At 41.9% G+C, this 26,873-nt stretch overlaps 1 protein-coding gene across 2 annotated transcripts in view; it reads left to right on the forward strand.

The window, feature by feature from the left end:
* The window catches only part of TPR (translocated promoter region, nuclear basket protein), a 56,899-nt gene that overhangs the window by 8,608 nt on the left and 21,418 nt on the right, over nucleotides 1–26,873 (forward strand). For both annotated transcript variants that reach the window (XM_048482495.1, XM_048482494.1), the window contains 26 exons: nucleotides 299–391; nucleotides 863–943; nucleotides 2,340–2,427; nucleotides 2,863–3,003; nucleotides 3,418–3,509; nucleotides 4,882–5,079; nucleotides 5,949–6,056; nucleotides 6,803–7,026; nucleotides 7,978–8,141; nucleotides 10,075–10,217; nucleotides 10,340–10,488; nucleotides 11,420–11,582; nucleotides 12,238–12,372; nucleotides 12,582–12,722; nucleotides 14,235–14,403; nucleotides 15,762–15,928; nucleotides 17,129–17,281; nucleotides 18,145–18,261; nucleotides 19,608–19,811; nucleotides 19,921–20,105; nucleotides 21,300–21,447; nucleotides 21,647–21,784; nucleotides 22,560–22,691; nucleotides 23,969–24,099; nucleotides 25,814–26,024; nucleotides 26,676–26,822. In XM_048482495.1, coding sequence (XP_048338452.1) covers nucleotides 299–391; nucleotides 863–943; nucleotides 2,340–2,427; nucleotides 2,863–3,003; nucleotides 3,418–3,509; nucleotides 4,882–5,079; nucleotides 5,949–6,056; nucleotides 6,803–7,026; nucleotides 7,978–8,141; nucleotides 10,075–10,217; nucleotides 10,340–10,488; nucleotides 11,420–11,582; nucleotides 12,238–12,372; nucleotides 12,582–12,722; nucleotides 14,235–14,403; nucleotides 15,762–15,928; nucleotides 17,129–17,281; nucleotides 18,145–18,261; nucleotides 19,608–19,811; nucleotides 19,921–20,105; nucleotides 21,300–21,447; nucleotides 21,647–21,784; nucleotides 22,560–22,691; nucleotides 23,969–24,099; nucleotides 25,814–26,024; nucleotides 26,676–26,822 — 3,822 coding nt within the window. The remainder of the gene's footprint in view (nucleotides 1–298; nucleotides 392–862; nucleotides 944–2,339; nucleotides 2,428–2,862; nucleotides 3,004–3,417; nucleotides 3,510–4,881; nucleotides 5,080–5,948; nucleotides 6,057–6,802; nucleotides 7,027–7,977; nucleotides 8,142–10,074; nucleotides 10,218–10,339; nucleotides 10,489–11,419; nucleotides 11,583–12,237; nucleotides 12,373–12,581; nucleotides 12,723–14,234; nucleotides 14,404–15,761; nucleotides 15,929–17,128; nucleotides 17,282–18,144; nucleotides 18,262–19,607; nucleotides 19,812–19,920; nucleotides 20,106–21,299; nucleotides 21,448–21,646; nucleotides 21,785–22,559; nucleotides 22,692–23,968; nucleotides 24,100–25,813; nucleotides 26,025–26,675; nucleotides 26,823–26,873) is intronic.

The following is a 26,873-nucleotide window of genomic DNA, read 5'->3' on the forward strand; positions in this document are numbered from 1 at the left end:
CAGTCCCACGGACAACCAGCACACATCTCATGAAGATGATAGTGCCTGAATTTGCCTTAATTTTTCAGTTTTTAGAAATTTTTACATTCGTGCATGCTCACTCAGAATTTCATTTTGCGTGTGTAGTAGCTAGGTGGTAACTCTTTTGGAGTGTTTATTTTTATGCTTAATCAAATATTTCTGTAGTTTGAAATTTAGTATTGTTTCCTATATGGCACAACAATCGGTTATTACACAGATGACTCCAAACCTCAATCCAGCTATAGGTATCTTGCTTATATGTCTCTCATTTGCTTAGGTTTCCAGGCTGGAGGAGCAAGTCAGTGGATTAAAACAATCTAATGAAAATCTACAGAAACATGTGGAAGACCTTTTAGCTAAACTGAAGGAGGTAACTACATCTTCCCATGCTTTGGCCTGTGTGACAGCACTGCGTGCTTATGTGAGCTGGCCTCTCCTTCATATCCTGTACCTTGTAGAGCACAGCAGGTCTGATTGCCCTAGTATTTCAGTCCTCTTTCTGATAATATGAATGGCTTCTATTTGTATCTGAATTCCCTGGAGTATCTAAGTGGGGCATCAGCAGTCATGTTCAGAGAAAGACTTTACATCTTCCTAACAGACTCTATCCAATTACTGCAGCATCTGAGAAGTATATGGAAACCTAATGGTGGATAATAGATATTGATTCTGAAATCTCAAAACCATGTTCAGCCCTAACAAAGAGAGCATCTTACTCTCTCTGACACCTTTAAAATAAAATTTCCTTGATTCTTTCAGTCAAACTGTGGAGGTGTTTTTGTGGGGATTGTTGCCGTTTTGTAAAAAAAATTAATAGATTGTGTTAACTTTTTTTAACCAGGCAAAAGAGCAGCAAGCTGGTATGGAAGAGAGATTTCACAATGAGCTGAATGCCCACATCAAGCTGTCCAATTTATATAAGGTATGCTTTCAGTAAGGGTAGCAGCCTTTGTTCTTCTTTACTTGCACTTTATTGTTCCCTCAAATGTTATAATCTGATACAAGTGCTGCTTGGTCTTTAATTTTTCACTGAATGAGCAATCATACAATTCCACCTTCTGCAGTGCAATTGCATACAGTTATAAAAATTGTATTAAGAATGAATAGATTGCATCTTGTGACAATTGTTTGGGCACATCACACTGCAAAAAGTGATTTAGTGTCTATAATTGTTTATTATGCTTTCTTTAAATGGTACAGTTGTTAAAAGGAGTCTAAGTGAGGCTTCTGCTAGGCATGCTAATAACTATCTTTCAACTCCCCATAGTGCTCTGTGTACTTTTGCCTGTCTTTCTGCTTCTATTTTTAAAGTGATGTTCCCCACAGTTTGGGGGCTTTTTACTTTCATCCGGAATGCTTATTATAGGTCATTCTTGTTGGAACACTTCAGTGTACTTCCTTTGGTGAAACTTCATGGCAGATCTACAGAAGTTCCCTGGAAACAGGCCATGCTTATATGGAGCATGGATACTAGCTTCTGTCACCCAGTTTTTTCTTCTTTTACCAGCTATACTCCAAGCCAAGAGCCTCTGTCCTGGCTCCTTCCCTGTTCATTCTGAAAGTTGTCATATTTTAAATGTTTTTGAAGGTAATGATCAAAGGTCCGCATCTCCTGCAGTGCACTCGGGGAGGGGGGTGGTTGTGCTGCCGCCGGGGATGGCACAGCCAAGGTGCCGCTGTGTTGACTTTTAAAACCCTTGCTGTACCTCAGCCAGCAATCCAACATCAGTGCTCCCTGTTCCCCTGTGCAAGTGGTCTGTACAGTACAATAGGCTGTGCCACTGTTTTTACCAATGTAAGTTCATGCCAGCAAATGGTGGCATTCTTTGGTCAAAAGGACTCAGGAGGCTGACTAAAGCCAGAAACGCCTCCACTGGTGCAGGCTCCTCCGCTCTGAGTGCCGTCACTGCAGCTGCACTGGTGCCCAGTTGTCACACTGCTTTACGGCTTCCCAACACCAGCATAAGTGCCCCTTATGCCAACATAGGTGGCATTTACATCAGCACTGGGACCATGCCACTTCCTGAGTGGTTTCTGTAGCTTTGTAAATTAGTGATTTATGATTCCTCCTGGTTAGTTTTGTGTCTTGGATTTTAGTTATAAACATTTTAAAGCAGTTAGATAAAAACATTTGATCGAAGTCGTGTTTGCTTTCTAAGTTTTGTTTCCGTTAATTCATACAAAGCCTTTAATATATCTCACTTCAGTTGCTCAACTTTTGCTATTTTAATGTGACAGATTTTATCTGTACAGCTTTTAGGCTTTTTGAATAAAGTATCTGCTAAAGTGATGCCTCAGTTAAATTGTGTTGCATGCAGGGGGCTGCCGATGACTTGGAGACAAAGAGTAATGAACTCTCTCAAGCCGTGGAGGAGCTGCACAAGCTTCTAAAAGAAGCAGGTGAAGGTGAGGAGCGTACTGTGACAGAATTTAGAGCCTTCCATGTGCCCTTATGAATCAGCAACAGACACAAAATCTGTGAGGTGTAGCACACACCAGCCATGTCATCAAGTCAACATCTATTCCATACATGGTTTTTAAAAAATGGCCTAATTTCAAAGGAAGCTGAGGAATGTGGAGGAGGTGAAGGTTGCTATTTGGCAAGTTCAACTCCAAAGCACCTTTGGGCTTGGTGAACTATTTTGTCATGTTCTTTTAGTGCCAGGCTTTGATTTTTGAGTCCTTCCTGACCCTCTGTGGATTCAAACTGTATGCTACTTGCATGGTCTGCTGTGTTGTCTTGCAGTATGATAGATTTGGTGGAAGGTATTAATTTTTTCTGGTGTCTTTGAGAGCTTATAAATATTGTCAACTTTTTTTCCCCCTTCCTATGACTGTTAGCAAATAAAGCAACACAGGATCGGCTGGCTGAGGTTGAACAGTCAAATGCTGCGACAGAAAAAGAGCTGAAGGAAAAGATTAACAAGCTAGAGAGAGAGCTGGACAATGCCAATGATTTGGTTTCTGCAACCAAGCGTAAAGGTCTGTATCCCCTATAGAATAGACTTTAGAGAAATTCAGGCAATTTAGAATTACAAGTAATTTTACTACTAAGTGGGCATGTACTATTACAGTATTTGAAAGCAATGGAAAACAGTGGTTAAGAGAGGGGACCCTACCAGAGAACCTGGTTTGATTCCCCACTCCTCCACATGAAGCCTACTGGCTGACCTTGGACCACTTGTAATTCTCTAAGAACTCTCTCAGCCCCACCTACCTCACAAGGTATCTGTTGTGGGGAGAGCAAGAGAAGGAGCTTATAAACTGCTTTGAGACTCTTAATGGTTGAGAAAAGGGGGGGTATAAATCCAGACTCTTCTCTTCCATGCTTCTACCAGATAAATCTTAAAAGCATTTTCATGTTAAAAATCTTGCTCCATTGTGTCTCTTTTCTAGGGGCCATCCTTTCAGAGGAGGAGCTGGCAGCCATGTCTCCCACTGCTGCTGCGGTAGCTAAGGTGGTAAAACCTGGCATGAAACTGACGGAGGTAAGAATTAAATTAGCTGGTATTATAGTATTTGGCAGTTGGTGTGTCTCTCTGTGTGTTTGTCTGTAGTAGAACAATCTACATATGGAATAGTCTTCACAGATAACTTTCGATTACCTTCCTGTGATTTTTCCAGAGAAAACAAGCTTTGAGTCCCATGTAAACCAAACAGTTTGTGTAGTATCTGGTAGCCGTATATATAGAGGGAGCGCCAGTTTCTTGAATAACCTTGCTAGATGATTCTTCTTTTATTCGTGTAAATGAATGCAGCTTTTGGCTTGGGCTTTCAGTGGGGAAAGTATATAAAAATAGAACCATTTTAATTTGGTTTCTTACTAGACAGCATTAAATTTGCTGTAGTTATTTATGTTTTGTTTTCCATAAACTAATTCTTTACAGCCTGAATCGAGGAACTGTTTTATGGAGAAAGGAGGTTATATGTAGGCAGGAAATTACAATAACACAGTTGTTGAATTTAGAGGGTTTGGATCATTGGAAAGGAATAGCCCTCTGTCACAAAGGAATATTTTGTTTTTGCTGGAGAGTTGATTCACTGGTGATGTAAGAAAACACCATCCAGCTTTGTATGTTTTTGTTGGAAGTCTCTATCTTTTCATTTCTTTGTTTTGCCTAGATGCTGCCCAAGGTAGTAAAGGACAAAATTGTACCACAAGGCTATAGCTTAATGCTGACAAAATAAAGCCTCCAACTGGAGTGCAATAACAGACTTTTTGCTTATTTGTTTCATTACAATCTTAAATGGAAATGTACACAAGTCTACCAGTATGTAACAAACCAGTCATCCATACAAGAACAAGCTAGCTGGAAATCTAGACTCAGTGTTGACCTCGTAATGAAACGTCAAGGCTCATTCTGCAAAAATGATAACAAAAATGCAAATAAATAGAAAAGTCCACAAGGAAATGGATACTGCATTCAGGTGCCATGCTCCCGTGGATTTGAATGAGGCACCCTCATAGGGAGGTTAGGTGGGGGACCAGTTATGTGGCTGCTGTCCCACAGTAGTTCTCTCAGAAATGTGTAACTTAGAAGATGATAATTGTGCATGGTACAGTGGTTAAGAGCAGCAGGCCCTGTCCTGGAGAACTGGGTTTGACTCTTACACATGAAGCCTGCTGAATGACTTTGGGCCAGTCTGTGTTTTTTCAGAACTCTTAGCCAACACAGAGGCAGGCATTATCTCTTGCCTTGAAGGTCTCTTATTTGAACATCAAACTGTGACTTGATGGTATGCATGCACGTACAAAATTATACGCATACTAGGCTCAGAAAGCAAGATAACATCGAAGCTGGAAAGGGGCTAGAAGAGAAATGTGTGTCTACAGGTTTACTTTTGGTCTTTTTGACACAGCTTTACAATGCATATATTGAAGCACAAGATCAGCTGCTGCTGGAGAAATTAGAGAATAAGAGGATTAACAAGTACTTGGATGAAATAGTACAGGAGGTAGAAGCTAAAGCACCTGTTTTGAAGCGTCAACGTGAAGAATATGAGCGCTCACAAAAAGCAGTTGCGAGTCTTGCTGCTAAACTTGAGCAAGCTATGAAGGTCAGTATAAAACTTCATAGAAACTTTAGTTAAGAATTAAAATGTTTGCTTTTAACCAGTGAGAAATTTTTTCTCATGCACACAACAACTTTCTGTTGGGTAAGCTTTAGATCTTTCCCCTACATTTTGGTTGCCAGTGTGTGGCTCCATAATTAACGTGCACTTGCTTTCCCCATATGACTTTTCTGCTCTGATTGAACTGCACCACTCCAGAGGAAGACTGCATGTTTAAATTCTCTCTCTATTTAAAAAAACAAAACCCAAAAAATCCACTCAGGCCTGTAGAAAATAATTTGTCAGGTTTCTATTCTAGTATCCAATCTGATAGGCTAGTTTGTGATATATGATTAGAGTTTCAGATGGGGGTGCATTCAGATTTAATCCGCAGCCTGTAGTGGCATAGACCATCAAGACCTTCACTGCGTGATTTGGCCAGCTGTTTAGTCTAGCTCTTAATCTAGCTATTTTGAGCTGGACATAGGCTCCTAAAAGTAGAATTTGCTCCCTTCTTTGTTGACCTATTAAGGTAGATCAGTCAGCTGATTTCCAGTAGAGAACGGATTATATCCTATCAATATTCCACTGGTGGAAGAAAATCTCTCCCTGCTCCCCGTGCCACGCCTCAAGGGTTGGCATTGACGGGGCTTGGCAGACCCTGTCAGCAAGCAATGTGGGTCAGAGGGCTGCTGTTTGGGGGTGGGGGCCAGGCAAGCCCATTCCTCCTCTGTTTCATTAATATAGTATTGATAAGCTACAGCCCAGTTTAATCAAGGAGGCACGATGGTCTTGTTAGCATATAGCTGTTCATGGTCATCTTGGTACAGATGACTCTTCTAGTTTTCATTATTTATGGATTTGTTGATTTGCAGGAAATTCAACGCTTGCAAGATGATGCTGATCAAGCGAACAAGCAGGCTTCTCTGCTTGAAAGGGAGAACCAGAGGCTCGACATCCAAGTCAAGGATCTTTCACAGCAGGTTAGTTTTCAATTCAGTTCAATTCAAAGACTTTATTAGGCCTTAACACCGTCATGTAGCAGGTTAGTTTGTGGGCAGTTTACAGCAGAATCTGAAGAATATCTGGTATCAGTCGGACTTAACTTTTATTTAAGTATGCATTTAGGCCTGCAGCCTTACAGTGCAGTCCTATGCAGAGTTTTATCTTTCTAAGCCCACTGACTTCTGTGAGCTAAGAAGGGTGTAACTATGTTTAGGGTTGCATTGTTAGCTTTTTGAACTTTGTCCTGGTTTGAGCACTGACATTACCTCTTGGGCTTGAGAAACAGCTGAATTGTTAGTCCCACTGATTTTTTAAATTAAGCACAAGATCAGTTTAACATGTTGCTGATGCAACTGCTGCTTCAGCAATATTTGAACATTCTGTTTTACTGTGATTAGAGAAAAGCTGCAGGTTCTGAAGAACGAAGGGCTTTTTAAAGTTAGGGTTTTTTTAGAATAATGAAGGGTTTGGGTTTGGTTATTTTTGGAAAGGGTCTATGACTCAGTGGAAAAGCATCTGTTTAGCATGCAGAGGGTCCCAAATTCAGTTCCCAGCATCTCCAGTTAAAAAGAATCAGGGGGTGTGAAAAAACTTTACTTGAGACCTTGGAGAGTTGCTGCCAGCTTGAGTTGACAGTAATGTCCATATAAAGCTACTTTGTGTATGTTCACGTAGCCCCAGTTCCTGCAGTGACTGAAGTGACAATCAATTTCATTTTCAAAAGATAAGAGTGCTTTTGATGGAACTCGAAGAAGCCAGAGGCAATCACGTTATCCGGGACGAAGTGAGCTCTGCTGACATCTCCAGCTCTTCGGAAGTGATATCCCAGCACTTGGTCTCCTATCGAAACATCGAGGAACTCCAGCAGCAGAATCAGCGCCTTTTGGTAGCTCTTCGGGAGCTGGGTGAAGCCAAAGAAAAAGAGGAGCAAGAGACAACTTCAACCAAGTAAGCTTCTCTTTATCACTACTTTCAGATGGTAGCGAAAGGTGAAAGTTCATCAGAAATCCTGAAGGCCCAAATGTAGGCGCTTTGTGTCCTACAGGTGGTCTGGGGATGAAAATGGAGGAATTGGTGATCTCATCCAGTTCATCTGCACAACAGCCTAAAATGGCTTTTGGTTTACAACACCTCTTCAAATGTTGCAAGCTGCTGGGGAAGGGAGGGAAAGAACAGAACATCCCGGATACAGTTTTGTGGCTTGGAGCACCTAGAGAGTTTCTGTGGGTAGAAGGATTTCCATCCATTGAGCGTAGATTTTTCACCTCTTCCTTCCCTAACATTTGGGCTAGAGCAGGAAAAAGCAGGCAGGAAGGATGTGTTCAGTAGGAGGAACTCCCTTATCCTCAGAATATCCACAGAAATACACTGGTGCATCCAAGCCATGAACTCTGGTTTTTTTTTCTGTCCTGTATACATGTTTGAACATTTTTATATTGCATACTGCTTTTTAGGTGTGAGCTATAGTTTTCTCAATGAAGTAAGAGGTGTCAATGAATTTTGCATTGGTCTTTATTGTCTTGGTCCTGGATCCTTATTTCTCTCTCCATTAATTTCATTCTTAGAAGATCTTTCTGATTCCATCATTGTGCCGTGTATCTAAAACTGCGCCAGAATTCAGTAAATCAAACAAATTTAGAAAGTCAGGCTGAGAACGTAGGGGGTTCAAATTATCTACTAAAATTCTCTTGGTGTCAGTGAACATTTTCAGAAATGTCTGCATTCTCCTAAAGTGATGTTAATGTTGCACCTGATAGAAGATGAAAGCATATTCTCTCGTTCATCCCGTTGCTTTCAGTCCTTGTCTCCTAATCCAGCTTATATTCATTTGGGCCATACAGTCTTTCTTCAGATCCTCCTTTTACTGTCTCATGTAGAACTACCTTTTGTCCACCACAGGATTTCTGAGCTGCAAAATCAACTTGATGAAGCTATCAATGAGCTGGAAAAGTTGCGTGAATCCCGGCAACACCAGATGCAGCTGGTGGAATCAATAGTTCGTCAGCGTGACATGTATCGCATCTTGTTGGCACAGACCACTGGGGTTGCCATTCCACTGCAAGGTAGGGTCATATCAGCAACCTATGCTGAACTGTGCGAAAGGCTCTTGGTTGACTGGTCACATGCAGTGAGAAACAGACTAGGTAGAAGGGGCCATTTTCTCTGTAAAAGGATTGATCCTGTAAGCTTCCCTGTTCATCCTGTTGCGTAATAGAGAACAGTTGAGAGATGGAGAGGAGGAAACAAGCTCCCCAGCTCTTGCTATTAGCATTGGTGGGGAGTGGGGGGAGAAATGGACGGAGCAAGCGGGAACTGTGCCCGGGGCACACGTCGCCTTGCGCCCCTGCCCACCCCAGAACATCCCCTCCATGCCCCCAAGGGCACATGCCCAGTGCGTCACGCCCCCCCCGCACCCCTCCCCCCCTGGCCCCCTTGGCGCTACACACTGGGGAGAAATAATGTGTTTTCCCCTTTAAAATGTTAATAGCAAAACAGAGAACATAGAGGTTGAACCCCTCCCTTTTCCTTGCATGGCCTAGCGGCAAATTGTGACTTTAACAGCCTGAAATTTGTCCATTTGCCCATGAGTAGGGGGGAGGAATAGGTTACTTCAAGTGGTAAGCTCATTTTTGAGTCTTCATACAAAACATGTTTTTAGAGAAGAAACACAGCTGTAGATTGGTAATTGGGAGTTGATAAGAAATTGGTATTCATTTTTGCTTTGTTTTCCAGCTCAGGGTTTAAAGGAGGAACACTTAATTTGTAATATCAGTGGATCACAAATAGCAGGTTCTTCCCATATGACACCCTATGCAGAGAAACTGGACAAAATAGTATGGAACTGATGGCATGGACAAGAGTACTTAAGTACTGGACCCAAATTCATTTTGAGCCCAGACCCAATAGTTTTATACATCAACTCTTATCAGAATCTACATCTGTGAAATGGTTGGCTGACATAGATAAGAAACTTAACAACATGGGCTTAACAGCTGACCAGTTCCAAACTATGTCTGCCATCAGAATTCATAATGAAATTAAATCTGTTTTAGTTGAACGAGAGAAACTGAGAATGTTGCAGGAGGGGGGGAAAAGCTGTCTCCCCACAGGCCTTGGGAATTGTCCCATCAGATTACTGTGCCAACTATCTAGTACATTCTGTGCAACCCCAAACAACATAGAGTGTACACTTTGGCTCGCTTTTAATGCTCTACCCTAACAGCTTATGACTCTTAGCGAGGCAGGTATAATAACACTCCATATGAGAACAGGTTATGTCAATGTAACATAGCGTTGTCAAGAGCTGAGACGGTTCAACATGTACTATTGAGTGTCCAATATAATGAGAATCTATCACTCAGCTCCATGTAACATCCCTGTCCATTGTTAGAGAGCTCCAAATCACTGTCAGGTTACCATCCAGATGAACTCTTCTACTCAATGGGTCCTGTGATCTTGTACGTGAGAATGCTGCAAAAGCTCTTTTTTGAGGGCACTATTTGGTCAGAGCTACAATCACGTTCTACATAGTAGTAATGGTTAAGTGTAATTTATATGTGTGCGGTTTACAAGAAACAAATTTGGTTGTTAGAACAGTTTAAACTTAATTTAATTTTAATGTCATTTACATGTATTTAATGTTTTAATGCATTTTAATGTTTTAATGTCTCAGTTAGTAGATAAATGCCTCTTTTCTACTTTTCTACTAACTCTGTAGTTTATAATGCCAATAAAGGCTTTGGAATTGGAATAGCAGGTTCTACAATTCTAAAAAACTGTTTCTGCGCACACAAGTAAACAAGGAAAAAATGTGCATTTATGAAAATGTGCCCAATTTTTATAGTTACTTAATTGCTGTATATGTGTTCTGTTAATATAATTTGGAGATACTAGAACAGGCCCTGAATATGCTGCTGAAGGACGGTCTTTGTGATTGAGGTGAGCATTTGATTTCTTCTCTATTGGTTGAAAAATGTTGCTTTTTAAAATTTATAGCGGCAAACACCTTGCCAGAAGAAGCAACTTTGACCTTGACCCCCAAGCGCCCTTCAGGTACACCTCAGGCCATGTCAACTCCAGCCGTTGTATCAGTGACAGAGTCCACTGAAGCTGTAGAGGCCAAGGCTGCCCTTAAGCAGGTACCTGTTGATCTTTTTCCAACCCACCCCCCACCCCTTGCTAGATACTATAGAGGCCTGCTTTCTGGCTAGAGTTGTACGGACCTTAATGTATGTTCACATATGTTTAACCCACTCTCCAGCTGCAGGAGGTTTTTGAGACCTACAAGAAAGAGAAGGCTGAGAATGACAAACTTCTGAATGAACAAAACGAGAAGCTCCAAGAACAGGTCACAGACTTGAGGTCTCAGAATACAAAGATCTCTACGCAACTTGAGTTTGCTTCAAAGCGGTATGGCAATAAAATGTTTCTGTGCAATCAATCTAGCCTGGTTTTCTGCAATTAACAGAACTTTGAGACTCCCAATTTGTGATGAGGAGCAGCAGTGGCGTAGTGGCTAAGAGCAGTGGCTAAGAGCAGGTGCACTCTGATCTGGAGAAACTAGGTTTGATTCCCTGCTCTGCCGCTTGAGTTGTGGAGGCTTATCTGAGGAATTCAGATTAGCCTGTGCACTCCCACACACGCCAGCTGGGTGACCTTGGGCTAGTCACAGCTCTACAGAGCTCTCTCAGCCCCACCTACCTCACAGGGTGTTTGTTGTGAGGGGGGAAGGGCAGTCCTACAGGAGAGAAAGGGGGGATATAAATCCAAACTCCTCTTCTTCTTCTTCTTCCTTGTAACCCACCAGCCAAGAAAGTGCAAATATAATATTTCCTGATCTCTACTATCTCTGTTAAGGAAATGGGAGTGCCACAGAATCATTTATGACTTCTGCTTCTTCTTTTCCCATTATGTGCCTCATGGCTAGATGTTGTAATATAATGGTGGGTTTGTATTTCTTCAAACAACTTATTCTGTTTTATTCTTGTTTTACTGAAGTAAATTGTATTGTGAACTTTCCCTGAGGCTGAGAAATCTCTTTATATGTTTTTTAATATCTAAATTGTTCTAATGTTTCCTGTCTTGGGGCCCCTGCATTGGGAGAAAAGGCTGCATAGCAGTGTTCTAAATGTCTTCAATAAATCAATTCCTGAAACATTAATATTTTACAGAATCAAAACATGGCAGTGCACTTCCCAGTTTGCAATCAATAAGATTATCAATTTAATTTATACAGTGCCAGCTTGGTAACTGACTCCTCAGTTTAAAACCGCATACAAAATAAACATCAGGATTCTTCTCTTTGATTTTGCTATTTTTGGTTGGAACCGGATCTTTGAAGTTATGAGATGTTGCAGGATAATGTTGAAGGATATCGTCGAGAGATAACATCATTGCATGACAGAATCCAGAAACTCACAGCGACAACTCAGAAACAGGAACAGATAATCAATACTATGACTCAAGAACTGAGAGGAGCAAATGAAAAATTAGCTGTGGCTGAGGTAATTACGTTATATGAATTGTTTTCTCATTATAAGTTAACTTATTCTCTTATAAGCTTATTCTCTTATAAACTTATTCTCATTATAAGCATTATAACGCATAACAGTTCAAGAATCCTGTTCCATAATTGAGAGCTAGTGTGGTGCAAAGGTATAAACACTAGACTTGGGCCCCTTCTGCACATGCAAAATAATTCACTTGGAATCCACTTTCAGTGCAGTTTACACCTGGATTTTACGGTGTGGAACAGCAAAATCCACTTTAGCTATTCACCCCTTTCAGTGAGTGCAGCCAAGAGCTAACAAGAGCTCACACTGAATGAAACGCCCTGTCTTCTGGAAGTCCAACCTCTTGTAAATTATAGATCAGCACATTAGACAAAGAAGAGGGAATAGGACTTTTCTCCCTGCAGGTAGTTTTTTACTTGCATGGAAGTTTTATATGAAGGAATGTTTCAAGCTGAAATTCTCCACCTGAACTGTCTCAGTCAAGTGGTTCCATCTATTCTGCCACATCAGCGCTTTGTCACCTCATTCCTCCAGTTTCTCTGATCTGAGCCTTGAACTTCAGACTGATATCTGCATTTACTTAGATGCCAACACTGAATTTTTCCCGGACTGAACTAATGGGAAAATCAAATGTAATCTTTCCAAGGTGAGAGCAGAAAACTTGAAAAAAGAAAAAGATATCTTGAAAATGGCCGAGGTCCGCCTGACTCAGCAAAAAGAAACCTTGACAGCAGAGCGAAGAGGACAGAGTATGCTGCTTACTAACCTACAGTCTATTCAGGTGTGTTCAGCTCTGTCTTCCCCTTTCCACATGTTCTTTTTTTCATCTTGTTAGCAGTAAAGGGTGCACATAGAAGGGAAACCTGTTCCTTTCCCCTGTATGTTTGCATGTAGAGTAAGGTAAGAATTGACAGCAATATTTGGGAGTTTACTGAGTTTGAGAGTGCCTGATGCCAAGGATTGCGCCTGTAAAAATGTCTTTTTCATTAGGTGATCTTGGAAAGGTCCGAGACGGAAACCAAGCAAAGACTCAATAATCAAATAGAGAAGGCAGAGCGTGAAATAGCCCAACTGAAGAAAAAACTGGAGACTGAGATGGAGCAGAGGCACGCGCTTTCTAAAAACCAAGATGTGAGTATTAGGGCATAAGAGGAACATGCCAGTCTTTGGTATGATTGATTGATTGATTGGTGCAATTTTCTACACCGCCGTTCCCCTTCCAGGCTCAGGGCAGTTTCCAATTTTCCCTATACACAATATAGAATAATGCAGTAACGTAACAATAAATATAAACACACTATAAATATAGCTTCAAAATTCTAGTTTTGGAGTTATCTCTTATTTGTTTCAGGCTAAGATACCCATCTACCTAAAATCATACATCACTTTATCTTAATGATGGGAGTTAATACAAACTAATCAGGAGGGGAAAAGGAAGGGAAGGGAAGGAAAGGAACAGTAAAATCGAGTAAGTAATGGGGAAGGGTGATGGAGGGAAAGGGGAGAGGGAAAGGGGAGGGCATATGATGGAACACCACAGCTACCTCCACCACATGCCTTGTGGAAGAGCTCTGTCTTCCAGGCCCTGCAGAATTGCAGTAGATCCTGCAGGGCCCTGATCTCCCCAGACATAGCATTCCACCAGGTAGGGGCCAGGGCCAAAAAGACCTTGGCCTTGGTTGAGGCCAGGCAGACCTCTCCCAGGCCAGGAATCGCCAGCAGATTTTCATTTTCTGATCATAACTATCTTCAAGCAATGTACTGGAAGAGGCAGTCTCAGAAGTATGCAGGTCACAGACTATTTAGGGCTTTTTGAGCAGAGTGAAAATAGGTTTTGAATTTTTTTTAAAAAAATTGTGCTTTCTTATGCTGGAATTGTTTTTGTTTTTTTGTTAAGTTTGGTTGGTTGGATAAGAGGGAGGAAACGGGAATTCCTTTTTGTGTGGGCCAGGCTGTGGGAGTTGATAGCAAGCAGTTACTTTGCCAGAGCATCGGAGATGCAGAATGGAATGACTCCCAATGGGGCTAGGAGATAGAAAAGGGGTGTGGAACCATCCCACGAAGAAGAAGCCAGGAACAATTCCAGCACTGCTGCGGGATCAGTGGCAGGTGGAGGAATTTCAATTATGCAAGAGTGGAATAGACGGTAGGATCTGGCATTCCCAGCAGAAGCAAGAGGGCTTGTATGCCCTTATTGTGTAAAGTCAGACTTCCCTGTCTGGTTCAGTAGGCAAACCCACATCAGAATACATGGGGATCTATATCAGCTGAACTACATGTTAGACTGACTGATATTTTTGCCCAACTGTTGAGCCTGCTGAATGGGTCTTGCTATCAGCAGGGTGCCCCCAACTTTACAGCTAGGTCTTATAAATCCAAAGCCAGGAGTTGTTGGGTTTTATCTGCTGACAGGTAGTAGGATACATCAGTTCTTTTTATTGGTGCCCTTGGGTTTCTTTTGGGTTAATAATCAGAATGGACTGATTTTGGAAGTGCTATTGGGCGGCTTGGTTTGGTTATTGAGACAGGTGACCAGAACAGTAGGCTTAAATGTACAGGTGCTCCAAGGTGCCCACCTGGTTCTTAGGTACTTTACTTGAGGCTGTCTGCCTTGTGGAGTAAGGTACACAAATGCACTTCCAGATTCATTTGTTGGATGCCAAAAGACAGCTTGAAACGGAAACGAACCTTCATGCTAACACAAAGGAACTGCTGAAGAATGCCCAGAAAGAGAATGCAGCGTTGAAACAGCACCTTCACAACATGGAGGCTCAGCTAGCTTCCCAGTCATCACAGCGAGCTCCTGGGCAAGGTGAGAGGTCAAAAATGAACACTTGTGTGTTTGAACCTTGCCTTCCTCATCGATAAGGGTCCAACATATGTTAATACAGGTCGGCAGCCATGGTCGTGTTTTTAAATTTAACTTCTATTAGTTGGAAAGAAATACATGGAATACCAGATAAATACAAAAGTAATTGGCATTTGTACAGAACTGTCGAAGGCTTTCATGACTGGAATCAACTGACGTAGGGTTTTCAGACTATGTGGCCGTGGTCTGGTAGTCTTTGCGCCTTACGTTTCGCCCACGTCTGTGGCTATCATTTTCAGAAATGTTAGGAGTAAAGACCATGACCACACAGCCCCAAAAACCCACAATAGCCAGTAATTAAAATTTGCTGTAGTGAAATGCACTTTGGGTATCAGAGGGCATACTAAATATGAAGAAGCCAGCTTTGAAGAGGCAGAAAAGTAGGGAGAAAATTAAGAATTGATTCTTTTAGTCTGTTTCTGCAGGTTCAAGGTCTGCTGCTGGGGAGGCCCTTTCCATACAGACCTGAACATTATTCTCAATGCTAACCCTCAAGGAGGGAGCGTCCTTGAATCTTGGGGGTGCAAAGGTGGCTACAAAGAAAGGGGAAGAAAGTTCTGTTGCATAAGTGTAGGATCCAAACTTTAAATAAAACCAGTCAATTTTGTTACATAAATAGCCTTATCAAGTCCTGTGTTTGGGGCTGGCTTCTTCAAATTCAGTATGCCCAATGATTCCTAAAATGAATTTCAAAACCATAAATTTTTGTGAATTTTGTATCATTCTCCAGCATTCTTCCTTCTTCTGGCGATTTTCAGATAAACTAAAACAAGTGAATAATACATACAGTGGTGGACTCTTATCAGGTGAACTGGATTTGTTTTCCCACTCCTACACACAAAGTCTGCTGAGTGAGCTTAGATTAGTCACAGTTCTTTGCAACTTGCTCAGCCCCACCTACCTCACAAGATGCTTGTCGTGGGGAGAGAAAGGGAAAGGTGTTTGTAAGCCCCTTTGAGTCTTCTTACAGAAGAGAAAGGGGGGTGGGAGTATAAATCTGAACTCTTCTTAATATAATCAGGCAGAATTTCTAGGAGATTGGAAAAATAATACCTTTTTTGTAACAAGACATCACAACTGTCGCATGCAGAACCATGTAGCTGTAGAATTCCGAAGCTCTTTTGTAGGGGCTGCGATTCCATTTTATTTGAAAGTTAATGCTCGGATAGCTTCATTTGAAGGGAACAGTCACAAAACTCTTTGAGTGTGCATTCCTGCACATGCATATATACCAAGAAGAAGAAGCATTATTGTGGTATTCCATGAAAGCTTCTGGTGTTGACAGTTTTCAATTCTGTTAGGCCAGCCTAATATAAGTGAGGACGTGGATGAACTTACAAGTCGATTGAGACAATCAGAGGAGCAAGTTAACGATCTGAAAGAAAGGCTGAAGACAGCCACAAGCAACATGGAGCAGTATCGAGCAATGGTGGTGAGCCTCGAGGAGTCCCTTAACAAAGAAAAGCAGGTAATACGTTGTCTCCTAAAAAACTTTATTTTGGACTGTTTGCAGCCCTGTGTTGCACTGGAGCACTTTCCAGCAGTGACCTATGCAAAAGATCAAGCGCTTCCCATACATGTATCTGTCGTAGTCTCCTGTAGTAGTTCCCTAGTTGAAATACCACAGTTCTGAACTGTGGCTGTATTTTTAATGTTTCCAGATTTTAAAATCTGTCCTTTCTGAGGAGAGCTGATTAGATCTGAGGGGCGTTAAATTAATTAGCTCTGTACATAAAATCAGTAGGAATCGACAGCCTTATGATTGCGATCCAGCAATCCGTCTGCAGAAGATGGTGGTGGTTGCAGATTTTTTTCCCCTTCCCCACAGAGCTGTTTGACACCAGATAACTTAATTCACATGGCCATAGGATCTGTATGGATTAATAGCCTTGTGGACTGGGTAGTTATTAGTGGAGAGGAAGTGAAATTGTTCTCTTCCAGCAGTTGAAGAGACAGAGTGTGGCTGTTAATCTACAAACAGGTCCCAGTACCATAGGAATAAACTTTCCTGGGGTTGGGAATAGCTGCTGAGCAGAGGGGAATGTTGAAAAGAGCTGTGTGATCCTTGTGACTGCAGATCATGGGATCCCTGGCTTCCAAAGCGAATTAAGGTTGAATTTGTTGATTCAACTGTAACCCGTGCCATTAGTACACAAGCAACTATACAGGTTGCCTATTCCCCTGGTTAAGGATCAGAGGGTGAACTGTCAAGCATGCTGTTAGCCCTGGACTGACCCATCAACTAGCTTTATTCTTTGATTAAGCAAGGTTCGCAAGCCAACAACTTGTTCTCATCTAATTTATGTCCAAGGAAGCTAAACAGTACTTCAGTTTTATTTGTTTAAATTTAGGGGAATTTAGTGCAACAAAGGTTGACCAGTTTGGCCCAACTTTCAGTCTTCAGCCCTCCTCTCTACAACCAACAAAACCTGGAAGTGTCTCTTATATCAGGATCCCTTTTTTTTCTGGTGTCAAGCGATAACCCCTATTGGGGTTTTCAAGGCAAGAGATGGCTCAGAGTTGGTTTGCCATTGCCTGCCTCTGCATCACAACCGTGGTATTCCTAAATACTTGCTAGGGTCGACCCTGCTTAGCTTCTGAGATCTGACAAGATCAGGCTAGCTTGGACTGCCCATACTTGTGCTTAAAATTGAGTTTCGTTTTGTAGGTGACTGAGGAAGTTCGTGCAACCATTGAAGCCCGCTTGAAGGACTCTTCTGAGTATCAGTCCCAGCTAGAAAAGAAGTTGATGGAGGCCGAAAAGGAAAAACAGGAGCTTCAGGATGAGAAGCGGAAAGCTGTTGAAAGCCTGGAGCTGCAGGTATTATGGCATCATCTTTCTCTGAGCAGCTTTCTGATTCATTCTTTTCTCAATTTGTTGAAAGGACTTTGCTGATAGTAAACATTGGTCAGCCAGTTCTTCCAGTACATTTGTAAAAAAGTTGCTGGGACTCAGAGGTAATGGAGCAGTTTCAGCAGGTATGGCTCCCACTGATGGACTCACTGGGTTTGCACCTCATGGAAAAGAAAGGGGGTGGGGAATATCCTCACATGCTGAAAGGAGAAGAACTTTCCATCTACAAGAGGTGAAAATCTGTTAGAGGTAGGGAACCCCTCAAGAACTTGAGAATTCTGTAACTGAGCTGAAAGAAAGTCATCCATCTTAGTTTGTTTATGTCTGGGCAGTTGATTAGTTGAGGTGGGCAAAATAGAGCTGACTTTTCTTTTAGACATTTGGAGGCTGATGATGAAATAATACCATTCAGAAGAAGCGTTCCTCCGGTTAGATAAGACAGCCAAAACTTCCAGTTGTTGGTTTCAACATAAGCAAGAAATTATTGGGGAGGATAACACCATCTGCAAGTGGAAAAAATTAGTGCCAGCTGGTGGCAAACAAGCCCAATTACAACAAGGAAGAAAAGGAAGATTATATTTCCTCTGGCAATTGCAGTTTCTGCAGAAATTAGAAGCATAATTCTGTTGATTTGTGCTAAGTATTCTGAGGCTGTTGGTGAACTGAAAGAGAACTGAAATGCAGCAAACAAGGGTTTTGAATCCGTCTAATCGATAATATATTTTCTCCTTAATAAAAGGTTATATGTCATGCCTTCCAACTCTAATTTTGAAATCCGGTGGTCTTAGAAAAAATGACAAACACTCAATTTCATGATGTTTTCCATACAGCTTTGTGAGCTGAAGAAAAATCTCTCCAGTCTTAAAGCTGAAGTTCAAGAATCTCTTCAGAGAGCAAGCACAGCTCTTACTAATGAGCAGCAAGCCAGACGGGACTGTCAAGAACAAGTAAGTTTGGGTATCTATACAATGACAGACAGATTCAAAAACATAAAGATGTCTGTCCAGATACTTCTCATCTCTAAGTTAATTTCTGTGCAAGACAGGAATCTTAATGGATGTTAACTTTTTGGAGAACACAATAATTGGTTATAGGAGCCATCGATACCATATTCCTTTCTGTTGAGATGACATGTAATTGCCTCTGAGCCAGCATGGTGTTGTGGTTAAGAGCAGGTGCACTCTAATCTGGAGAACCAGGTTTGATTCCCCGCTCTGCCACTTGTGATGTGGAGGCTTATCTGGTGAACTAGATTAACTTGTGCTAATCTAGCTTGTGCTAACACATGCCAGCTGGGTGACCTTGGTCTAGTCCAGGGGTAGGGAACCTGCGGCTCTCCAGATGTTCAGGAACTACAATTCCCATCAGCCTCTGTCAGCATGGCCAATTGGCCATGCTGATGAAACTGATAAATTATTCCAGGCTATCTGAAACACCAAGGTCAGTTCCTATCTAGGTCTGAGACTCTCTCAGCCCCACCTACTTCACAGGGTGTTCGTTGTTAGATGGGAAGGGAAAGGCGTTTGTAAGCCCCTTTGAGTCTCTTTACAGGAGAGAAAGGGGGATATTAAATCCAACTCTTCTTGTCTGCACTTTGCTAGAGAATTTAAGCTTAAATTTATTGGGGTGTGTGTGTGTGTGAAGGAATCTGCTACAAAAGCTATAATCTGTTTAAACAGGGATCCATGGATTAAATGAAAAGGTTTGACATACTTTAATAACACATCTCGTTAAGAAGGTACTTTGTGGCAGCTCATCTGTGTTCTTTGTAAACATTAAAATATTCTGTTGTTTAAACCCATGAGAGCTCTGTGTGTGCCATAGATCCTGAGTTTTGAATCATGTGAAGTCCCCGAGTACTGTTTAGTTAGGAATCTTTTCCATGTTTTTTTCTTTGTATTCTCATGCAAGAAAATGTTAATCCCATAAATTTCTTCTGCCTAAAAAATTGACCTTCAGTTTTAGATTAATTGCCAAGGTTGTTATTATAGGAAATGTTTTTTCTTCTAATCCCCCCCCCCCTTATGTTTTCACATATCACTTTACTTCTCAAAGAGGTTAAACTTATAACTGGGGGAGGGGGGAAGAAATAGGAAGAAATAAAACTATTGGTTGGATTCTGCGTGCCCAATTCCCCTCCTTGCTGCAGTGTCCAACCCACTTGCCCTTTCTCTATGGTCCCCATCATAACCTATTTGGTGGTCCGGAGGGATTCCTTCCTTCATTGCTGGTTGGGATGCAGCCCACTGAGTCTCTTGATGGTTAAGGGGTGATGACTGGTGGTTTCTTACAGGCCAAGATAGCTGCAGAAGCTCAAAACAAATATGAGCGGGAGCTGATGCTTCATGCTTCCGACGTTGAAGCCCTGCAGGCTGCCAAAGACCAAGTGGCCAAGAATTCTGCGATAAGGCAGCAACTGGAGGAAGCAGCTCAGAAAGCAGAATCCACCTTGCGAGAGAGCAAAGCCTCATGGGAGGAACGCGAGAGGATGTTGAAGGTACGGGTCTTTTTGGCCAGATCGCAGCTACCATTTTAAAGCTTTATAGAATCCTGCAACTTTTCTTCAGGGTTGAGCTCCAGCCGTGACCCCGTTCTTTTTTTGATAGGATGAAGCTTCGAAGCTTGCGTCCCGCTGCGAAGACTTGGAGAAACAAAACCGACTGCTGCATGAGCAGCTGGAAAGCCTCAGTGACAAGATGATGGCTTCAGTGAAGGAAGCGGCACCAGGCGTGTTAAATGTCTCTCTCAGTGAAGAAGGCAAATCGCAGGAGCAAATACTGGAGATTCTCAGGTAAGAGCTGTGCTGAGTTGCACCTGAGGGGAGCTGATCTGGATCTGTTTTACAGTCAGTTGCTTTTCGTGGCATGATGCGTTTCCTGTCTCGATGCGTTTCCTGTCTCATGGTCACTGTGGATAAGGGTTTGCAGCTACTGTGCTTCTCTCAGAAAGAGCTGTTTCCAAATTCTGAGCGCTGGGATTTGTGATGAAATGAGAAAACCGAAAGTCTGGTGCAGGTGTGATACTGAACTGTTTTAGAGATTGTGTGTTGTCTTCCCTTGAGCAGAAGAAGAGCACCTCTTTTTCCATTGCCTTCTTCCTTAGGTGTTTACGCTCCAGCTCAAGTTGGAGTTCTCTGTTCTATGATTATGTGGAGACATGGTTTTACTGTTTGCAAAATGTAGCCACTGGGGTAAGTTGTCAGGGATGGGAGAGGCCATTCTTGCATCCTTTCCTAGCAGCCATTTCCCTTCTGAAAACAACGCTCACTGAGCTCCTTTTGCTATTCCTTGGAAAAGGCACTTGTATCTTTCCTCTGATAGAAGCAACATGGTGTGGGGGTAATTTCAGCAGGGAACTGGCCTATCAGGAAAGGGCTAAGAGGCAGGCTCCTCTTTTCACATTCAAGTCTTGGTGACTGCGTTTTTTAAAAAGTGAAACTCTCCCTAAAAATCACTTGGTTAAATCACTTGGCTATACAGTCCCATGACCCACTTCTTATTCCTAAATTTACAATTTCTTGTTGTGCCTGTGTTTGTCCTTATTTATTTAGAATATTTAATTCCCCCCACCCCCGAGATCAGCAGAGTTTAAAGTAGCTTGAATTCGTTGCGATCAACTTGATAATCTGTCTGGTCCTATGACTTGCATGCAATATTCTTTGTTCCTTATTCTTACAGCAAAGAAACAATAATTATGGATGCACAAAATTGAAGACTTTGGTGTTCCAGTACTGGACAAGCAATATCTAGTTTTTAACATCTCCACAGTCTTGATTATTTTGTATCAGTTCTTTGCTGATGGCAGTTGCTCTGACTTGCCTGCAGCTACTATACATTTTGCCATCACAGTCACCAAAGCCCATAAGCACCTCTGTGCCACCAGATCTTGTCTGATTCTACTTTTTCTTGCTTTTTTATTGTTAAAGAAGCAGAAATAAGGGGGGAAATGAGGTATTTAATCTACATTGGGTCCTTCTTCCATTCAGGTTTATACGCCGAGAAAAGGAGATTGCAGAAACCAGGTTTGAGGTAGCTCAAGTGGAGAGCTTACGCTATCGCCAGAGAGTGGAACATCTGGAGAGGGAACTTCAGGAGTTTCAGGAAAGTCTGAATGCAGAGAGAGAAAAAGTGCAGGTGTGTACGCACATTCATTCTTGTTGGGCATTACATGTAGAATTTTCCTTTTGCGCTGGGTACACAGAACGTTGACAGTAATGTCAGCATCATTAGTAGTACTTGAGTGGCTTGCATTCTGGAGCCCTCAGCTCACTTCAGACACGTGCCTCTGCAAGATAGCTGAGGAAAACCACGTTGTTGCTTTTGTAAATTTTAGGTGACAGCAAAAACAATTGCTCAGCATGAAGAGCTGATGAAGAAGACGGAGACCATGAATGTTGTGATAGAAACCAACAAGATGCTGAGGGAAGAGAAGGAGAGACTGGAACAGGAACTGCAGCAAATGCAAGCAAAAGTCAGTGAGAACTTCAGATAGGCTTTCAAAATCCAATCCTCTAAAGCCATTTATAAGACTTAGATTTGGTTCCAATGTTAACCCTTGGGTTTGTTTGCTCCCCTTATTGATTCCCTGATGGGCTGGAGGTTGTCTCCATCACTTTCTTTTTCTTGGGAGCAACAATTCATCATAGAACATTAACTGTGTACGTCATGATTTGCAAGCCATAATTCAGCCATCTGCATATAATAGCAAATTATGATTTTTGAATAAACACACATTTTAGGACTCCTATCATGTAAGGAAGATAGGAAAGTAGCAAATGAACTTGCCTACCTTTTTCAGCCTCCCAAACTGGTATGGAAAATTGGAAATGTTGTATTTGCCTGGAGTTTTAGATAACAATGACAAATAAGTCATTTTCATTCCTGTCCAGTTTTGCTTAGAAAGTTCACATTTTTAAATAATTATTGACTAATTGTCCTTCTCCTAAGATCCTGGCAATTAATGAGACTTATTTGTGAGTGACAGATGGACATTATACTTTCTTTTTCCATTTTTTCACTAGAGACAATAGTTTAAAACATTCTAGTATTTGGTAGAGGATGGCTTTGCAGCCTTCGTGTCAAACAAGCTTTTTCCTGTTTACTTAGCAAACTATAATATTACAGATTTCAGAACGAGGAGTTTTGTTCCTAGAGAAAGAGAGCATATGTTAAAATTTGCATGTAAAAGCGCTGCAAATGCTAGCAAAAAGTTGCTTGCAGTAACTCTTCAACAATCATTGGTTCAGGTACGGAAGCTGGAAGCTGACATCCTTCCTTTGCAAGAGTCAAATGCTGAGCTGAGTGAGAAAAGCGGGATGCTCCAGGCAGAAAAGAAGCTGTTGGAAGAAGATGTCAGACGCTGGAAATCCCGAACTCAGGTACGCCTACAGTGCTTTTTGGGGAACACACTAATTGGTTAGAGGAACCTTCGATACTATATTCCCTTCTGTTGAGATGACGTATAATTCCCTCTGCACTTTGCTGGAGAATTTAAGTTTAGATTTAGGTTGCAGTTAGTTGTAAAATATCAACACTCGTAGCTCTTTTGCAGAAATAAAAGACGAGGCTGCAAAAGACGAGGCCGCTACCTCAAAACAGGTGGAAATGTAGTTTGATGGCAGAAGAGCAAAATGAGAACAGTAGTGTCTGTGCTGCGAGATTATAAGCAAATTCGGCAGCAAGGGAAAGAAGCATTTCAGGATTTTGGGGAAAAAGATGAAGGAAGCAGAGACAAGGTTAATGATATGTAAGGGACTTCAAGGCATAAAGGAAGAGAAGAAGAAGAAAAGTTTGGATTTATATCCCCCCTTTCTCTCCTGTAGGAGACTCAAAGGGGCTTACAATCTCCTTGCACTTCCCCCCTCACAACAAACACCCTGTGAGGTGGGTGGGGCTGAGAGAGCTCCGAGAAGCTGTGACTAGCCCAAGGTTACCCAGCTGGCTTGTGTGGGAGTGCACAGGCTAATCTGAATTCCCCAGATAAGCCTCCACAGCTCAGGCGGCAGAGCAGGGAATCAAACCCAGTTCCTCCAGATTAGAATGCACCTGCTCTTAACCACTATGCTGCTGCTAGAACATGATGCTAAATTAAGGAGCTAGTGATACATGCAGATGAGTAATATTTGCTTCCCTCCCCGCCCCTCTTGATGAGAATGTTAACCCTTCCCTAGAACCCAGTTATCATTTTGCCCATCAGTGGCACATCCTTTGCAGCAAGGTAAATGTCTCATAGAGCAGAATTTTAAAAGCAGGTGCAGAAAAATCCCAAATAGGGAATGTGCTTTACTTGCAGCTCTTTGAATCCTAGCCCAGCATTCAATTTATATATACAGAAAAATAATAAATAAAATTTCCCTGAAGCTGCACATGTACTCTAGTGCTGGTTTTCCCTCTTGCAAAAATAAATGTTTTGATGCTCAGGCCTGATAGTATTATTTTAGTGCTCCTGAATTGTATTAATAATAGTAGTAGTAGTAGTAGTAGTAGTAGTATTAATTTAGTATTAATTTAGTGCTCCTGAATTTAGTGCATCCTGAATTGTTTTTTTATTTCATGCCACAGTGTGAGACACAGCTGGGCTTCATAGTCTGGAATGTGCCTTTCCCTGTAAGTAGCAAGATCATAATCTTGATTATTTGTTAATTTCTTCCCCCAGCATTTGCTGAGCCAACAAAAAGATACCGATGTCGAAGAGTATCGCAAACTTCTTTCGGAGAAGGAAGTGAACACCAAACGTATTCAGCAGATGAGTGAAGAAATAGGCAGGCTTAAAGCAGAAATCGCAAGGTAAGTTTTTTTTTTAATTTGCAATGTTTTGTACACCGTCTTCCCATTAAAAATGCTGAAGGGGACTCACAATAATCAGGGATGGAGGGTGTTGCGAGGGTTACCTTGCGATCTGGAAATATTGGCTGTGTTGCTTTGTCACATGGCAGAGATAGTTCTTTCTGTCCTTTCATAAGGTCTTGTTTGGAAGCATACATGGTCCTATGACATGTTCATTCTTTGTGCTCGGTGTGCAGATTCCATCCCCTAGTGGTCTGTAGCTGAGTGAGAAAATACATGCTTGGTGCATTTGAATTCCTGGACTCATGTAGGGGAAGGGCTATGTCTCAGTGGGAGAACATCTGCTATGCAGGCAGAAGGTTCCAAGTCCAAACCCCACTATTCCCATTAATGGGATTAAGTGATAGGGGATGTGAAAGACCTCATTCTGAGATCCCAGAGAACCTCTGCCTATCAGAGCCATAAGTACTGACTTTGATAGACCAAAGGTCTGGCTCACTCTAAGGCAGGGTCATGTGTTCCAACCATATGGACGATATATACTGAACCCAAACCGGAACCAATATAACAACTGGAAACTTTAATCTCGGAAGAAAACAAATCAAATCACTCCCACACATCTAGGTGCTATGGATAGACATAAAGTGTAACAAATTATCCAAATTGTCACACACAAGAAAGTAATCAACAATTTACAGAACATAAAAGTTGATGCAGATTCCAGCCTATAGCTAGAGACAAAGAACATTAGTCACGTTGTTGACATGAACCTTGCTGTTTCAAATCCAGTGACACAATGCACCCAAACTGAGAGACTGGAAACAAGGTCGCCGGTCAACTCGGATTCTCGTTTCGTGGGGTCTTGTACCCACTTCATCAACTTTCTGAAAATATTGAGTTTGCCTGTATCACATCTGGAGACTTACAAGCTGTTCAAAGCATTTGTTTCTCCTACAGGCTAAGCCTCGCCTACTGGCTAAGCATCTCATGTTCAGTCATCAGCCTTTTCTCTCCCCCCCCACCCCGCCCTCCGCCAATCTCTGACTGCTTGCCAGCTGGAATAGACAGTGCTGGATCATACAGAACAGTGGCCCTTCTACTTATTCAGTCATTGGTTGTGATGTAATTCTGTTCTCCTTAAAATAATCTACATATTGTCAAACTTGTACAGCTCAGTTAGAGGAAATACCTATAGTTCAGGAGTGGAATGATTGTGCACATAAGGCCCCAAATTCTATCCCTGGCATCTCCAGTGAAAACAAACTCAGGTAATGGGATCGGGAAGGACCTCAGCCCAAGATGATGAAAAGCTGCTGCCACTCAGAATATTGGGTAGATGTTTTAAGTGGTCTGGTAGTAGAAAAGTAGTGTGGTGTTTCTCAAATGGACCCCTTGGGGAGTTTTGCTTGAAGCCACCAAAGCTCTTGGTTTTCTCTTGACACATGCAGCTCAAGTGAAAACAGTTTGAGAACTAATAGGTTGTGTACTGCAGAAAAACTCTTTAAAATGTTAATGTTTGTATGGCAGCTTATGTATGACAAGTGAAAGAAGCTCATTGCTTAAACTAGCTTTCTTATTTTATTTCATGTTTCGGCAACTTTCTTTTTATGGTATACGATCTACATTGTTTTGTCCCAGAGTGTTGTAGCAACGTTAAAGGAGTAGCTTTGTGGTGCTGTGTTTTTGTTGTGTAAAGCTTTTAATTTGCATTAAGGTCAAATGCATCACTGACTACAAGTCAGAATCAGGCCCAGTCCCTCCGTGAAGATTTGACAAAAACAAAAGCTGAAAAGGATGCCCTTCAGAAGGAGTTGGAAGCAAAGCTGGCTGACATCCAAGAGAAAGTCAAAACTATAACACAGGTCAAGAAAATTGGGCGTAGATACAAGACCCAGTATGAAGAGTTAAAAGCTCAGCATGACAAGGTAGGTTTTGATGTCTGGCAGGGTAAGACGTGTTGAAGCAGTCCTGTCAGATCTTTGTAACATCTTCTGATTTTCAGGCTGTGTGTGTTTTCATGGTGTTTGATATTCCTGTCTGCAAATCTGGAGTAAGCAAATGGCGGTGGGGAGGGGGGCAGGGGAAGATTGAAGTGGGGAGGCAACAGTGAGAGGGATAAAAATTGGCCTTATTCTTATGACATTTGGATTTCTGTCAGTATCTATAAATATTTATCTTAAAACACTGCTCAGTAGTTATGGAGATTAGTAAGTCTCTTCTTTAAGTGTGGTTATTTGGTGCGAGTCTACAGTTCTGGTCCCTACAGGTATATTCCCCTTCTCAGCCAGTTCAATTAATGGGGATTGGCAGTAAAGATTAATTGAAGCAAAGATTGTCTCTTCCACCTCTCCCCTATATAAATACAAGGCTTTCTTCTGGTTTCTCTCCTGTATGGAGAGTCTGGGTAAGTGGATATTTCAACGGAAGGATCAGAGGTGCTTTGATTTTGCTGCCTTTTCAGCTCATGTATTCTCATTTAAGCTGTGACATGGAGTGTGCATCTGAGTTGATATTAGTCCTAAAACTTACCCCTTCCTACAACTCAGAACCCTCATGTCACCTGTCCATAATTTTAGATGGTTGCAGAAGCATCGGTTCAGTCTCTCGCAGAACAGAAAGAGCCGCACGCTTCAGACAAAGAAGTTCAAGAGATGAAAGAGGCTCTCAGTCAAGCAGAGGCAAAGATAAAAGCCTTGGAGGGACAGATTGAAAATCTGCAGAAGGTAAGAAAAGTCTTGCGTGATGTCCACTTGCATCTACATTCATTCCACAGC

Source organism: Sphaerodactylus townsendi, unplaced genomic scaffold (genome assembly GCF_021028975.2).
Source record: "Sphaerodactylus townsendi isolate TG3544 unplaced genomic scaffold, MPM_Stown_v2.3 scaffold_18, whole genome shotgun sequence".
Classification (NCBI taxonomy): Eukaryota; Metazoa; Chordata; class Lepidosauria; order Squamata; family Sphaerodactylidae; genus Sphaerodactylus; species Sphaerodactylus townsendi.